Source organism: Gymnoscopelus braueri (genome assembly GCF_963280865.1).
Source record: "Gymnoscopelus braueri genome assembly, chromosome: 24".
NCBI lineage: Eukaryota > Metazoa > Chordata > Actinopteri > Myctophiformes > Myctophidae > Gymnoscopelus > Gymnoscopelus braueri.
In genome coordinates this window covers 27095065-27110711 of record NC_137626.1, presented here as the reverse complement: position 1 = coordinate 27110711, position 15647 = coordinate 27095065, and the positions used below count along the sequence as shown (strand labels likewise).

Below are 15647 nucleotides of genomic sequence, written 5' to 3'. Positions count from 1 at the left end.
ACACACACACACACACACACACGTGCGCGCACACGCACACTCTCTCGCTCTCTCTCTCTCTCTCTCTTTCTCTCTCTTCCCTCACACAGTTACAGACAGCCGCATTGACATTTTTTGTTGATAACATTATCTTAAAAGGGAGGACTGTGCTAGTTTGAGTGCATATGTATCCCAGCATGTGTATCTGTCTGTGTGTGTGTGTGTGTGTGTGTGTGTGTGTGTGTGTGTGTGTGTGTGTGTGTGTGTGTGTGTGTGTGTGTGTGTGTGTGTGTGTGTGTGTGTGTGTGTGTGTGTGTGTGTGTGTGTGTGTGTGTGTGTGTGTGTGTGTGTGTGTGTGTGGGGCACAGGCAAATGGCAGCCCAAGAAATGTGACCTATCCAGCATGCAGCTGTTAGCCCGTGGCTGGGGGTGAGGGGTGCCAGTCTCACCCCAGGGGGCGTTCATTGAGGGTTGAACAAGAGAGAGAGGTGACTAAACTCAGAACACAAATTAAGAAGTCAAATAATAGAATTATAGAAAAGTATTTTAATTATGTTTGCTTTAATCTTCAATCTTTGTGCATGTTAAAATCTGTTCCTTTCTTCTTCCCCCCGCCTCCCCCCCCCCCCCTCTCTCTCTCTCTCTCTCTCTCTCTCTCTCTCTCTCTCTCTCTCTCTCTCTCTCTCTCTCTCTCTCTCCCCCTCTGTCTTCCCCCCCTCTCTGACCTGTCTTCAGCAGACCCCAGAGCCTTTGAAAGGGGGCCTTGGTGGAGGTTGTTAATTCACCATGATCCTGGTTGGACTTACACCTACAGCCTGAGTGCAGCGCACGGCACACTGAGTCACAGGCGACAGTAATTGATTCGAGATGAAATATTTAGCTTTGTGGATCTCATTACCTTGATGGGGACTTTATGAGGATGTCAAACGGAATGCCTTTCAGCCTTCAAGAAGAGAGTGATGTAAGTTTGCCATTCATATATATATATATATTTATTTTACAGGGAAAGTACTTATAGTCAGCACTTTGAGCATTACTGGGTGTCTTTGAAGAGAAAACTGTTAAAGTACATGGACAGTGGTGATTTTGTCATTTTAAAGCTGGCTGAATTAGCTGGAATGAAATGGAAATGTACAGTAAATACAGTAAATACATATTTAGGTAATTCTAATAATAATAATAATAATAATAGATACACTTGAAAATGGTAATTGTGTTTAGTTATAATTAGTGCTTAACTTTTTAAACACTAGCACACTTTGAATAGTGTGCTCGGGTCCAATAATAGCAGTTAGGTTCAGGGTTGTCTGGAATGCAATGTGAAATATGTGGCTCAGTTGAAACTCACTAGATCTGGCATGTCACTTTATCATCATAAATGAAACTTTTGTAAATGATCTTTAAAGCTATGCTGAACAATGTAAACACTATATAATGATACAAATAATCTATGTTTTAGATGCTACTTCCCATTACCAAATGGAGTTGTGTATGCTTCCTTTGAGCTGAGGAATACCCAAAGCAATGAAGGATTTCAAACAGGCCGTCAAATAACTGCAGCTCTTCCCTAGAGGGCGGCCATTTCCAGACTCCTTTACCAGAAGATGTGAAAAACGTCAAGTTAAGACCCAACGTCCTAACATAACAAACATGGCAGAAGCCAGACCAACCAGACGCAGTCCCAACATCCCCTCTAAGAGGGCCAAAGTCATCCAGGACCAAGCGGTTCCTGTTACTGAACCAACGGCTCCGGTGTTCACCCCGTAAACTCCGCAAGGCGGCGGTGGGCACCGGGTGTGACATCCGCCTGAGGGTGTTGGTGGCCGGCTGTCCGAAACCCTCGCTGGCCTGGTACCACAACGACGAGCCGGTACCGCCGTCCGAGGCCCAGGACTCGGGGGGCCTATGGATACGTGACTGTCACATGTGTGACGCCGGCCTCTATACCTGCGTGGCGACCAATGACATGGGAGAGGCCAAGACCAGCGCACTCCTGGCTATTATGGACCTCGGTGACGGTAAGCACATCTAATGAAGATTTGCACTTTTGATTAGGTGGATGGAGGAAACTGGAAAGAGTTGAATGGCAAGAACCAATAATGAATCCTTAAGACAAGTCTACAAGTACATTCAGATTCATTTTTAGGGTTCTTTTTGCGCTCAAGATGAAAAATGTTAACTGTCACAAACACAAAGACAGATACATGGAGTTTATTCACTACATTGTATAACAGGTGATTTCGTTTTCCCCACTTTATGCTAAGGTCCTAATAAGACAACTCATCACTTCACCAGTGGTGGAAAAAGTACAAAAATGTTGTACTTAAGTAAAAGTATCAATACTGTTACAAGTGAAATATAAAATAGCAGATCTACAAGCTCACAACACGTATATATAGGGCTGAAGAGGTTAATGTATGTTTTGTAATAATAATCAAAATCCACAAAGTAACTAGTAACTAAAGTTTTCAAATAATTGTAGTGGAGTGAAATTATAATATTGGCCTCTGAGATGTAGTGGAGTAAAAGTAAAAGTACTGAAAATTGGAAATACTCCAGTAAAGTAAAAATACCTCAAAATTGTACTTAAGTACAGCACTTGAGTAAATGTACTTAGTTACTTTACACCACTGCACTTCACCCACTGGATCGTTCAACCAACGAAACCTACTTCCACCATGGCCCGTTGTGTTTGAACACTAACCCACTCTTTTCCCTCATGTCTGGACACAGTTAAAATTAACTTGTAGATGTAAATAGAGAGACAGAAGTTAGGGATGGGGATGTGGCTGGCGTGAGTGAGCACTGTCGTCTGTCATTGCTTTCTATTAGCTCTGCACAGCTGAACCTTTCACCTCTCCAACCCCCGTGGTTGATTGTTGTTGTTGTTGTGTGTGTCCGTTTGAAGAAGCTGTTTTGAGCAACACCTGGTAAGATCAGGGTGTCCGTTTTCCTGTGAGATATTAGTGTAAGCACAGAAGCTTCCAACTTCTGGCTGCAGAAATCTGCACCATCTTCATTCAAGAATTTTGGATCAGAAAATAATCATGACTGGGCTACATGCATTCATAGACACAAAATGTTAGTCGTGGAGTTCTTGGGCCAATTATACTCCAGTTTGCAGTCATAAGGTCAAGGGTAGGAAACGTTTTCAAATTGTTCTGAATACACAGATACAATTAGTTGTGGCATCCATTTTGGCTATACAGTAGGTGAGCAAACTTGTAAGCTGAAAAGTTAAAGTTAAAGGTAAAATCTAGTTAAAGGTAAGGTACGTGATATTTTTTGGTAAAAACAAAAAGGTTTTTTGTTAAAAGGTTAAAAAGCTATTTTCCGATAGTAATCATTGCTATAGTACTGTTTGTTCAGTAACAGGAGTCTCCCCAACTCTCCAGCTAACAGGTACTGTAGGTTGCAAAATGTCAATTTATTATCAGCTTCCTTTAGTGTTCCAGTTCCAATTTTGTCTGTTCATTTCTTTGTGTCATCACTTCCAATTTCACTTGTTTAATCTGTATCGTGTCTGAGTTCCTGATTTTATCCTGATTGGATAAAATTGGTATCCTGACCTGAAAATGCATTTTCTGTTTAATAAAGAGCTGAGCCTGTAGAGACATGGAGACTTCTGTTACTGAACAAACACTCTATAGCAATGAGCAGCAATTGCCTCTTGGCTAAGTGGTAGATGTTTGGTCTCTCACTTGGGTTCAAATCCCAGGTAGGATATAAAAGTTGCAGCTTTAAAAGTTAAAGAGAAAGTAATGCAGTGATGCCTAATAAAAAGATATCCGGGGGTGTTACCTTCACCAGCACTGCAACGCCTCTAAAATTAGAAGGTTTAGGTGGGGTAGCTGTGCCCACGGCCAGGCTGATAGTTCTCTTGGTATCATTCACATGGCAGACAGAGAGGCAAAGCATGGCAGAGATGAATGATCCTTTAGAACAGTGCTTGTCAAAGTGCGGTCCGGGGACCCCCAGGGGTCCTTGAGGGCGTTTAAGGTAGGGATCCCAGTGACTAATTCCGTGACTAATACCACTGACCCCAGGGGTCCTTGAGTCGTGATTATTAATCCCGCCAACGTTATAGGATAGACCCTCATTACCTGTGTCTGATTGGCTCCCTGGCAGGCATAGTTTTACTGAGGTTAGGGGGTTAAGGTTGAGGTTAGGTTTAGGCATTGTTGCAAAAACGAGAACTGTCAATCACAGCGACTACTGGCCAATCACAGCGGGTTTTGCTTAGAACTGCGGTGGCATCCATAATAACGCGTCCTTGAGGGGGTTCAAGCCTTGAACTTCAAGGGGGTCCTCTGCTAAATTGTTGATAGTTAGGAACCAAATGGACCCTTACAAGTCTGTAACTCTGAGAGTGTGCAAATGGAACCAAATGGATACGAAAAGGGTACATTCTCAGTTAAATTAACCTTGAGGATTTTACAGTGGGGGTCCCAAAAAAACAAAAAAACTAAAAAGATTCTATCAAATCGGGCTCCGTGGCCTAATGCATATCAAACTGGGGGTCCTTGAAATGAAAAGGTTTGAGAATCATTGCTTTCGAAATGCTGACTCAAAAGCCTCTATATCGCAGGACTGTATGTCATCCACTGAATGTACGGCTGGCTACAGTATGAGGCTGCAGTCACTTTCATGAATCCTTTTTTTATTAGCTTTCATTATGTCTTTGTTCTCCAAGGGTTTAAAAAAGACTAATTTTTTGTATTCATGAATTTTATTTGATGCTATGCTATTGCAAACCAAGCACGTTCTTTCCATTTCTTTTGATTACGTATTATCTCTCTTTCTAATTCCTCTTCCCTTCCCCATCCACCAATACTCCATCAACCTGTGTAACATCCCACTGCAGATGATGCTTAATAGCTTCCTTTCTTTCCAAGCTGTCACTAAATGCTGACTAACCAGCTGACTAATGACCGGCTTAAAAGCCCAAAAGACACTTTTCAAAACTGAAACCGACTCAGCTTTCTGAGGCAACTTCTCAACCCACCTTTCACTTATACCTCTGTCTTTTGCATGTTCTGAAATCCCACCAGCTATCTCCCAATGGTAAGACCTAATCCTAACTAGGTGCTTTATCTCTAATACATTCCTCACATAACATCTCTCCTCTTCTGTTTCTCGTCTTGTGTCGCCTGTACTTGCTGTGTGTCCCGGAAGTACCGATGGCACCCATCAACGTCTCCTTTTTTGTATGTTGTTGTGACGTTTGCGTCTGCCCCAGCCTTATAGCACCTGACTGTACTACCGCGGCAGCCCCCCGTAGCCCCTAAAACCCCAGAACCCCCCTGACAGTTCCAACTCTGACCTTTGGCTCAGTAATCGCCTGCCTAAGCAGCTAGTATACCCAGCCTCCAGTCAGTAACGGCATTGAACCAAGTGTCTATGAATGTAGCCTCCAGTCAGTTAGTAACAACACTGAACCCAGTAACAACCGTACTAACAGCACTGAACCCAGTAACAACCTTAGTAACAGCACTGAACATGGTAACTACGGCTGTAGCATCCAGTCAGGTAGTAACAGCACTGAACTGAGTGTTTATGTTTTGAAAGGATTATTTTTTAACCCATTTTTTCACCCAGTGCCAATGTAATCCTGGGCGCTACTCTCCCTCTGCCAGCCTGGGGAGAGCCACCGAACTGAACTGATGCTTCCTTCAATGCATGAGGAGTGAGCAGGCCGCTTCTTATCATCTGACAGGGGGAGTTTCCCCGGTTGGACGTTATTCCAACCTTTCCCCTCAATCAGGCGCCAGGGGGAGGCATTGAAAGGATTCTTTTTGTCTGAATCCAAATGTGACACCGCTTATTGAATCTGAATCCTTTCAAATCCCTTATCTAATGTGTTGAGTAAATAGTTTGTGGACACAGAGTAAGAACAAGTATATATCTGCTGCAGCTTCAAGTGAACTTAGTGACAATACTCTTTCAGCCTTGTAGAACTGCAGAAATGACTGACTTCAGCTTATTGAATCTGGATTCTTCGCCAACACTGAACCTGTTCCAAAACGTACCCGGCTGCCAAACCCCCACTCAGATTTATCACTGTGGTTAGTGGCTATATTGATTTGGCAGATTTAGTCATTCCAGGTATAACAGAAGCAAAATGGTGTTATCATTATTTACAAATTAGATAATGACATTTGTCTAGAGTAACAGCCACAATAATAACGACACCTGATCGTTTTCATCTCGCAAATCTGAGCTGGGGGTATTTTTTTTGCACCGGACTCTGAGGCTACATCGACTGCATGATACATAAATACATCACCGGTTAGATTGGTCCGTGGCATGATTCCACGTGACTGAGAGAAAGTTGAGCTGACATGTCACCAGCTCTCACACTCTGGTGTGACGTAAGCATGTTCCAGCTGTCATATCACTCACTCACTACCTCACCTTCTCCCCATCTCTGTCCTTCATCTATATATCTATCTGTCTGTCAGTCAGTCGATTGATTGATTGATTGATTGATTGATTGATTGATTGATTGATTGATTGATTGATCGATTGATTGAAAGATCAATCTATTTGGTGTATCTGTCTATTGGTCCTTCTGTCTTTCAATTGGTCTGTCTGATTGTCTGTTTGTAGGTCAGTCTGTCGGTCTGTTGGTATGCCTGTGTGTCGGTCAGTCTGTCTCTCCTGATGTTATCTTGTGGATTTATGAGTGTCATATGTGACAGCCAGGGAACACTGTGGTACTGGCAGGTATTTGTCCCCCTTTTGCATCAATCTCTCTTTCTTTCTCTCATTACACCCCACCCCTCCTCTTTTTCTCTCTCTCTCTCTCTATCTCTTTTATCCTTCTCCCCCACTGATTGAACTGTAAATATTTGTTAGGAATTCATATTTGCCAGACATGCATCTCTATTTCTTCTGTCTAACAAGGTTACAGGCACGCCGGGCAGTAGAAACGGCAAGCAGATTTATATTCTCCATGCTGTGTTTTCTTTTTTTTCTTGTGCTCTACGACCTTTGTGTGTGTCTCTCTCTCTCTCTCTCTCTCTCTCTCTCTCTCTCTCTCTCTCATCTCTCCCACATCTCTCTCACATCTCTCTCTCCCCCTCTCTCTCTGTCTCTGTCTCTCTCTCTCTCTCCCTGTTTCTCCTTGTGGTTATTTCTGGCCGTGGTATGTGCTGGCTAGTGTTGAAGTCGTGTAGTGTGATGTGTAGATGCCGACAACCCACACTCTCCTGTTGCACACACAGGCAGACATCACTGGTAATTATAGCCTCAGCGCGGTCAAGATGCTGCCGTGTCACACTCAATCACCATCACCATGATGAAAGAGAGATGGGGTGTCTGTGTGTGTCTGTGTGTGTGTGTGTGTGTGTGTGTGTGTGTGTGTGTGTGTGTGTGTGTGTGTGTGTGTGTGTGTGTGTGTGTGTGTGTGTGTGTGTGTGTGTGTGTGTGACAGGCTGTGAGCCCGTACTGTACAAGAGAGAGAGAGAAAGAGAGAGAGAGTGTTTTCTTTTTAATGTAAGCACATTGTAAAGACCAGACGGGTCAGAAATAAGTGGCTAAACATGCAGCGCACGTCTCTTTAAGATATCAACCGGAGGAATCCGACCAATCGGCGGGCAGAGCGGTGCTGCGTCATTAGTCTAGACTCTCTCGTGTACGTCAGCGTCAGACGAGCGGGGTTCACATTAACATGCTGTCACACCCAGCACACAGTCATCCTTAAGATGGATCTATATCCAGTATGGACCATTACATCAATCACATGGAGTTTTGACATATTATTGTTGAGTTTTAAAAACACTGTTCATTCTGTGTGTGTGTGCGTGCGTGCGTGCATGCGTGCGTGCGTGCGTGCGTGCGTGCGTGCGTGCGTGCGTGCGTGCGTGCGTGCGTGCGTGCGTGTGTGTGTCATAACGGTTGGGAAGAAACTTTATCTCCATATTACGTCGCTATTTGACATCCTTTAACTGTTTAAGCCATATTTTAGTTTGTTATGCAACTATTTGGACAATTTTCACCTACATAATGACACGCCCAAAATAGGGAGGCCAGGTTGAACGTGATGTCACACCATACAGTACATTTGTCATTTTCTTTGACTCAAATAGCAGCCTGCCTGTATAGATTACAAGGATCCTGCTGCGTTGGTCCTATTTTAAATAAATACTGTATACTTGCTTGAACATGATACTAGTGGCCAATGCCCATGGTTACTGGGAATATAGAACAGTGATTCTCAACCGTTAGAATTTTGAGGATATGCGTTAAGCCACGGACCGCCATACGGTATATATATATATATATTATCTCAGGGACCCCACTATACACTGTAAAATCGTCAGTGTTTATTTAACCCTGAGAGGGTAGAAATGGAACCAAATGGACCCATAAGGGTCCGTTTCGACCACTGGTGGTTCCCAGAGCCGAGGTTAATATTAAAACATGCCTAAGTATTCCTACATGAATATTGCAAGGTTCTGGAGGCACTTCATTACAGTCGAGACATGTAATAAACTGACAAACACAGAATAGCGCAGACACCTCTTCAGGACTTATAGCCATAGCATGGTCAGCATTTGATAGCCTTACACTCCAAATTTAGTATATATCAGCCATAGTGGGCTATAAGCACGTTCACATTTAGACTACCAAGGACATGCCCCTCGCTCTAAATATTGAAGTCCTACATTTTCGACTTTATTTTTAACCCATCAGTGAGGTTGCCGTGTTGTTTTCAACCTCAGTCCTCAAGGATGTATGTGTGCAAGGCTGCAAGCATGTATGTAAGAGACCAGTGACTCTCAAAAGGTTTTAATTTCAAGGACTCCCATAACTCTGAGAGTGTACAATAATGGAACATTCGGTTCCGAGTTACAGACCTGTAATGCTGCGTTCACACTGGCATATACAAAGCTACAGTCTACCGTTCATTTTCAATCGAAGCCAGCGACATGAAAATACAGAGATACATCAGACGTTTGTAGCTGCTACGACAGCTAAAAAAAAAGTTGAGCTGGTTTCAACTTCAGCTACAAAGCTGCAAATATGCTGTGTAGCTTTGTTTCTTTGCATCTTTTGTATCTGGGTCCATTTGGACCCTCCTCAAGGAACCCTGAGGGTCCCTGGACCGCACTTTGAGAACCAGTGAAATGGACCAGTCAGACTTCAGCCAATGTCTCGATCACAGTATACCGTCTCTCAACTTCGAAAATATCACATTCATTAATAGTCTTCACAATCTCTTCCTTTTTTAAAACATAGTTGGAAATTGACAGTCAAATATTGATTAATTTTGGCCATAACTTTCTTTGGGTGTAACATATTACATAAGTAATACATTATGTAATCATATTATTTTCATAAGTAACAAATGTAACACATTATAATATGTCATTCACAAATTGGGTTATATTATTACAGTTACTCTGTCAAGTAACTCTATACTCCTTTACTCTGCATATAAATTCACCCACACACACTGATAATGCACTTCATCTACCATTCAATATTTATTAGATTTTTCAAAATGTGTATACTCTGCACCAATAGAGGGTGCTGCCGCTTCTGAGTTGCTTGTGTTTCATCATGCCATTAAAATGTATATACGGCCTTATCGCTGCAAAAAAATTGATACTATTATTTTGGAAGAAGAAAGAGGCCCCCACAATCAAACTCTGGCTCACCGAGATGACAGAATCCTTACATTTAGAAATAATTAGATTTATACTCAAAGACAAACTGAAAGATTTTGAAAAGATTTGGAAGCCTTTAGTCTCCTTTCTTAAAGGTTGATAGGCTAATCCTTGTGGATGACCGGTGTCGCACGTAATCTGGGGCAGCACTTCTGGGGAGGGGGAAGGGAGGCGGGAGGGTCCCTTTGTTTTTTGCTTAAAGGTTTAATGACATTCACTTTTACACCACATTCAAAGTCTTTGTCCTGGTCCTTCAAAAGTGTACAAAAAGTTTTAAGTGAAAATTCCATTCCAGTGATCAATGGCAGGTGTTTTTCTCTCACATTTCTAAAGCCTTTTCAACTGCAATGAAAAAAGAAATCTTTGCCTGCGGGTGTCGCTGGTGAGGGATTTTGCCTGTCAATCATCGCCTCTGCTCCGCCCCCCCCAAAGGAAAGGATAGGGGAGGGGAGGGGCGAGGAGGAGAGTGGGCGGGATTATTTGACAGTGACCTCACTGTCGAAGGGCCAAGCTCAGATTACTTTTCAGCCTAATTATTCAGAAAACCCCAGACCACAGAAAATCCACTGAATGTTTTAAGTTCAGGTTTTTTGGGTGTAATTGAGGTCATAAAACCCCAAATAAAACATTGAAAATAAAAAAAGTGAAAATGAATGTCATGATACCTTTAAGTTTGAGTGTATTCTTTTCATGTTACTCCGTTTTGTGTGTATGTCTGTTGGTTTTTGTTTAAAAATAAAAAGGAAGCAATCCATATGTATGAACAAATGTATAATATAACCCTGTGCTTCACAATAAAAAAGATTTGAAACAAAATGTAGGCTGCTAAAATATAATTATAGTATTATATAATATGATTATAATTTGAATACCAATCACATCATTGTGGCATTCTCCTCCATTCCAATTAGTTCCTCTTCCATTTAATTTAATGTCTTGTCCTTTGTGCTTCATTCAAGGGGGTTTTGTGAAAGTATCACAATCTACTACTTCCCACAGAAAGTAATTGCAACATAATCTATAACATTTTTAAAGTAACAACCATATCTGGCCATAACAGCTAGGTTTTGAATACTAACTAACATTCAGCTGGTTAAATTATGCAAGTGGCAGGAAGAGAAAAATGTCCAATGTCCCTCCTATCTGTGTTTGTGTTGTACAAGCCAAGAACCAGGAAACCAAAGCACTAAAGCAGAGTGTCTCAAACAAGCAAAGGTCATTCAGTCATTCAGTATGTGTGTAGAGGTGTCAGCGTGTCTGTGAGTGAGTGAGTGAGTGAGTGAGTGAGTAAGTGAGTGGTGGAAAAAGTACTCACATTTCTTACTAAGTAAAAGTATCAATACTGCAATACAGAAATACTCAGTTACAAGTAAAAGTCCGGAATTCAAAATGTAATTGAGTAAAAAAGTATTGGCATCAAAATGCAGTTAAAGTACCAAAGTAAAAGTGCTCATTATGCAGAATGTCCCATTACCCAATTTTCAAATGTATAAAATCTTTTGAAAATAGTAGATCTACAAGCTATTTTCAAATGGCCGAAATGTAGGGTTGAAGTGGTTAATGTATGTTTTATGATAATAATCAAAATCTACAAAGTATAGTAACTAAAGTTTTCAAATGATTGTAGTGGAGTAAAAGTACAATATTTGCCTCTGAGATGTAGTGGAGTAGAAGTAAAAGTATTGGAAATACTCAAGTAAAGTACAAATACCTCAAAATTGTACTGAAGTACAGTTCTTGAGTACATGTACTTAGTTACTTTCCACCACTGTAAGTGAGATGTGTGCGTGTGAGTGCATGTGTGAGCATGTGTGGGTGCAAGCATGCTTGTACAGGGCTACACTGCACATTGGCGTGCGACAGTGTGTATGTGCGTTTGTGTTACTAATATCCATCTCTGACTGGGGGCCCTCTGTTTGGGGGCCGGGGGGGTACAGCTATGGAGTACAGTGAAACAAGAGGGACCGGATAGGTGGGGGGACGGTAGACACAGGGGGGTTGCACCACTCAAAATAGATCACTGGGCTTGGTAGTCAAAAGTTACAGTGGACAGGGGGGATAGAGGAAGAGATGGCAAGAAACAGAAACATGGGTTGAGGAAGATGGGGGTGGGGTTGGAGGTCTGGGAAGCCATCTGTGAGTGTACATCCATGCCTGGACAACAAGCCTCAAACCGGGGGAATTAACTAGGGGTTAAGTTTTAGCCATGCTGGGGAAAACCCTGGAAGGATACGTTTCCATTTGAGAGATCTCATTGCAGTTTGGGTTCTCTCCTCTCCTTGAGGAGAGTAACTTTATTCTTTGAGGGGAGTTCGAACGTGGAACAATTTCGGGGGGAAAACTTCCGCCATTGATAAGAAGTATAGCCATCTCATCCCAAGGGAGGCAAACATGATAAGGAAGGAACTACTGGATGCGCGCAAGGCTTTGAGGAGTGTCAGAGACGGGGGTAATGGACCGAAAAGGAAGAAGCTTAGTGGTGAGTGTGATATGCTACGCTCACACCTAGATAACACGACCAAGATTTGTTTTTGTTGAAGAGATTACCTGATGCAGGTAAGGTGCCAAGGTCATGTTGTTGTTGGAAAACCTCCGCAAAGGCACAGTACCGTCAACCGAGGGACGCATTTAAAGTGCACACTTTGCTTTGTGGTCGCACTCTTTGTGTTTATGAGTGCATTACATTTCGGTGCGTAGATGCCCAATCTGTGCACTTACACCGTCACCTGTCCTGTTGATGGGGGAATGTCAAACACGTCCAATTTTAGATTTTATTTCCAGGAAGACCTTGTAGCTGATGACATCACTGGCCCATCCTTCTTCCCCTGATGCAAGCCTGGGAGCAGGAAATGCAAACAGGTGTCTGACTCTGAGGCAAATACCCTACTAATGAGCAGGCTGGTCATGGAATTTCCCCCTGAACATAATGCCTGAATACCAGTGAAAATAGAAGATCATGCGTTTTTGGTGTAGAGGGAAAAAAGGAGTGGGCCAAGTACAGACCCCTGGGGGACGCTGGTTAAAGTAGCAGTGAACAGTATTCAGTTCTGAAACTGAGGAAGTTTCATTTATTCACTATAATATGACAATACACCAGAAAATCCCTGACTTAAGTTAGCTAGGCCAATTTGAAAATACTTCTCATTTCTCTCTTACAGTAGCATACGCATATAGTCACAGTTGGTCCTCTGTCCTTCCTACGTCAATGCCGACCGCCTGACCCTGACACGTTCAACAGCTGACCTTTGATGAATAATTGGTTCATAAGAAATCGTATTCCGCCTTCAAACATTTCTTATCAGGCTGCCCCGCCTGTCGGGTGTGTGTGAGTTACTTAGGTCTGGCAAACACGGGCAGAGGTAGCCTTTAGATGTTTGATTATCTGTCATTCCCTGAATATTGTGGTTAAGCCGAAGCTAAAGTGCAATTAATTAGATTCCATAACTTTGCGAGGCATTGGGGTTCTGAGGCGCTGCGCGAGGCTCTCTGGCATCGCTCCGATAGTGTTTAGCCTGGCAGAGGGTTGTGTTTGTGTTCCGCCCCATTGGCATACAGTCATTCACTGGGACCCTCGGGGGATTTGGTGCGGATTAGGTGATAGGATCAGATTGCAGTTTGACCGTCAACACTGTCCACTGCCAGCCATGAGGGATTTCCAACCCCTCCTCTAACCCCAGCATGTGAACTGTGAGTCGGCATACCGCTTTTCAAATTAGTCTAAAGGGTCTTTCAATGACGCTTGGAGGAGTGAATGTGGGTTAAAAGAAGAACCGTTCTGTTTTTACAGCGTCGTAACGAAGAATACTCCACGCAGTACGACGTAGAGCAGTTTTATTGCTTTGTTTGACATCCATCAAACAGCCGTAAACTGGCGTTTGCTTATCCTCTGGCAGGTTGTCGCAAAGTGCAAACATTCTAATTAATAGAGGATTATTAGATTGTAAAAACGCATTTGGGGATCACCATACCCACCACAATGGATATAGTGTTGAAACCAGCAGTACCATCCCAGAACACAATGGATATTGTTATTGAAGCCAGCACTGTCCCCGAACACAATGCAATATTACAGTTGAACATTTCCAACCAGACACAAGCAAGCTCACAGCTTTGTTTGTTACCTCACATTAAGTGTGTTTTAATGTTAATAGTGATGTTAATGACCCCAAATTTTATTTTACACAGTTCTTTTCTTTATGTTTCCACGTGGCAAAGTAGACTAGATGCAGTGGGAAATCTGAGGATACAAGTGTGAAAGCAATCTGAGCGTGTCCTCTCTGGCGGCTTGCGTTTAGAAAAGAATAAGCAGAGTAATCAGTTTTATTCTTCTGACATCAATCACTTTTGCAAAGCAAAAGGCCACGGAGCGCTCTAAAACCAGATGAGAAAGATGCGACTCGGCCTGCAACTTAAAGCGGCAGCTGCATTGTGATTGAGATGCGCGTGTAGCGCCAGGCACCGTTTTCTGTTAAGGCACCGTTTTCTGTCTATGCCAGCCCATGCTGCTGATAAAGCTGTATGCCCGTGGTCATCCATCTGGGCTCGCCTCGGCAGAAAGAGGGCCTCCTTGTCACAAAATCAATGGGTTTCCGTGAAGTCTGCTCGGTTTCTCCGTCGTTTTAAGCTAATTAAAAGTGTGACACTTTGGAAATTGGGCACATGGAGGTCTGTTAAATCCCCATTCTTCGTCCGTAATTTCTGCCTCTCGTCCATTAAGTGGGCTGTTTGTCAGCTGAAAGCATGGAAGCCAGACTAATATGGCCTTTTGTCTTGTTTGGATGGGGACAACATAATGTAGACCTTTTAAACTTGACACACAACAAGACATTTTTGTGGTACATATTGCTATAGGTTTCTCAAAGTGGGGTCCGAGGGGGTCAACAGCTAAATTAGTTAAAACCAGTTTAACCACTTTAACTCTACTTTATACGTGGCCTATTTGAAAAAAGACGATCTACAAGCCCATTGCCATTATAGTGGCTGAGGTAATTGACACTCACTATTTACAGTGCTGTAGCTAAACACACTGTAGTGTAGACAGTCCTGTGGCAATAAGAGACACAAATGAGTCTTCTTGCGAGTTTAAAACTCAATGTGTTGGTGGCTTTTGTCCAAGTTTGTGTCCTGGTTTTGGCCAGCGTTCTTGCATTCTTGTATTCTGATGTCTCACAGCTACGGGCCGCTAGAGAGATGGCATCTGGAAATCGGAAGGTCACCTGTTTGACCATCGAAGTGTCCCTGAGCAAGACACTTAACCCATTAAAAGCGGAAAAGCTCATTTTAGATTTGAGCTAAAAAGCATTATTTTATACTTTTGCTATTCAAAATAGCAGATCTACAAGCTCACACGAGCTTGTAGATCTGCTTGTTGGTCCGCGGCCAAATACATATCATTTTGGGGGTCCTTGACATGAAAAAGTTTGAGAACCACTGACAGAAAACTGTTAGGATTTAGAAGACATTTGTAGAATTGACCTCTGGTCTTAATGGGTTAACCCCTAACAGCCCCTGCTTCACCTTCGTGCGCTCATGTTGATCTGATCAGCCATCTGCTGGGCGAATACAGAATAGTAACCCCCCCCCAGTAAATTCTCCCTCCCTCATGGTTCCATCATAGCATGTTTGACTTTCACTTATAGGCAAATCAAATTAGTCTTGATCTCATGGCTTAATGGAAAGTATGTTACACTATACCATCAAGTGATCTGACAGTTATTCTCGGCTGGTATAATTCCTGATTATTGTTATGTTTATTTATTATTCCATTCATTTACACTGTTGATGTAAGTGTGGATACAACATTTTCATTTGCCTGCAATTTTGCTCCCTCCTGTATCATTGTGCATCTGACAATAAATCACCTTGAAGAAGTTCTTCACTGTGCCATCTTGGCTCTGGTTCCTATAATCACTAATACCTGGCTCTTTTGCCCAGTAAGACATGATTAAAAATTCTAAATCTAGGCCTCTTCTTAATGGCAGGCGCTCCCATGTC

At 42.6% G+C, this 15647-nt stretch overlaps 1 protein-coding gene across 1 annotated transcript in view; it reads left to right on the top strand.

The window, feature by feature from the left end:
- Positions 1 to 754: 754 nt before the first annotated feature.
- Positions 755 to 15647, top strand: part of spega (striated muscle enriched protein kinase a) — a 79947-nt gene continuing 65054 nt past the window's right edge. Inside the window, 3 exon segments of the mRNA XM_080423032.1 lie at positions 755 to 940; positions 1439 to 1740; positions 1742 to 1997. Coding sequence (XP_080279158.1) covers positions 1630 to 1740; positions 1742 to 1997 — 367 coding nt within the window. The 5' untranslated portion in view covers positions 755 to 940; positions 1439 to 1629.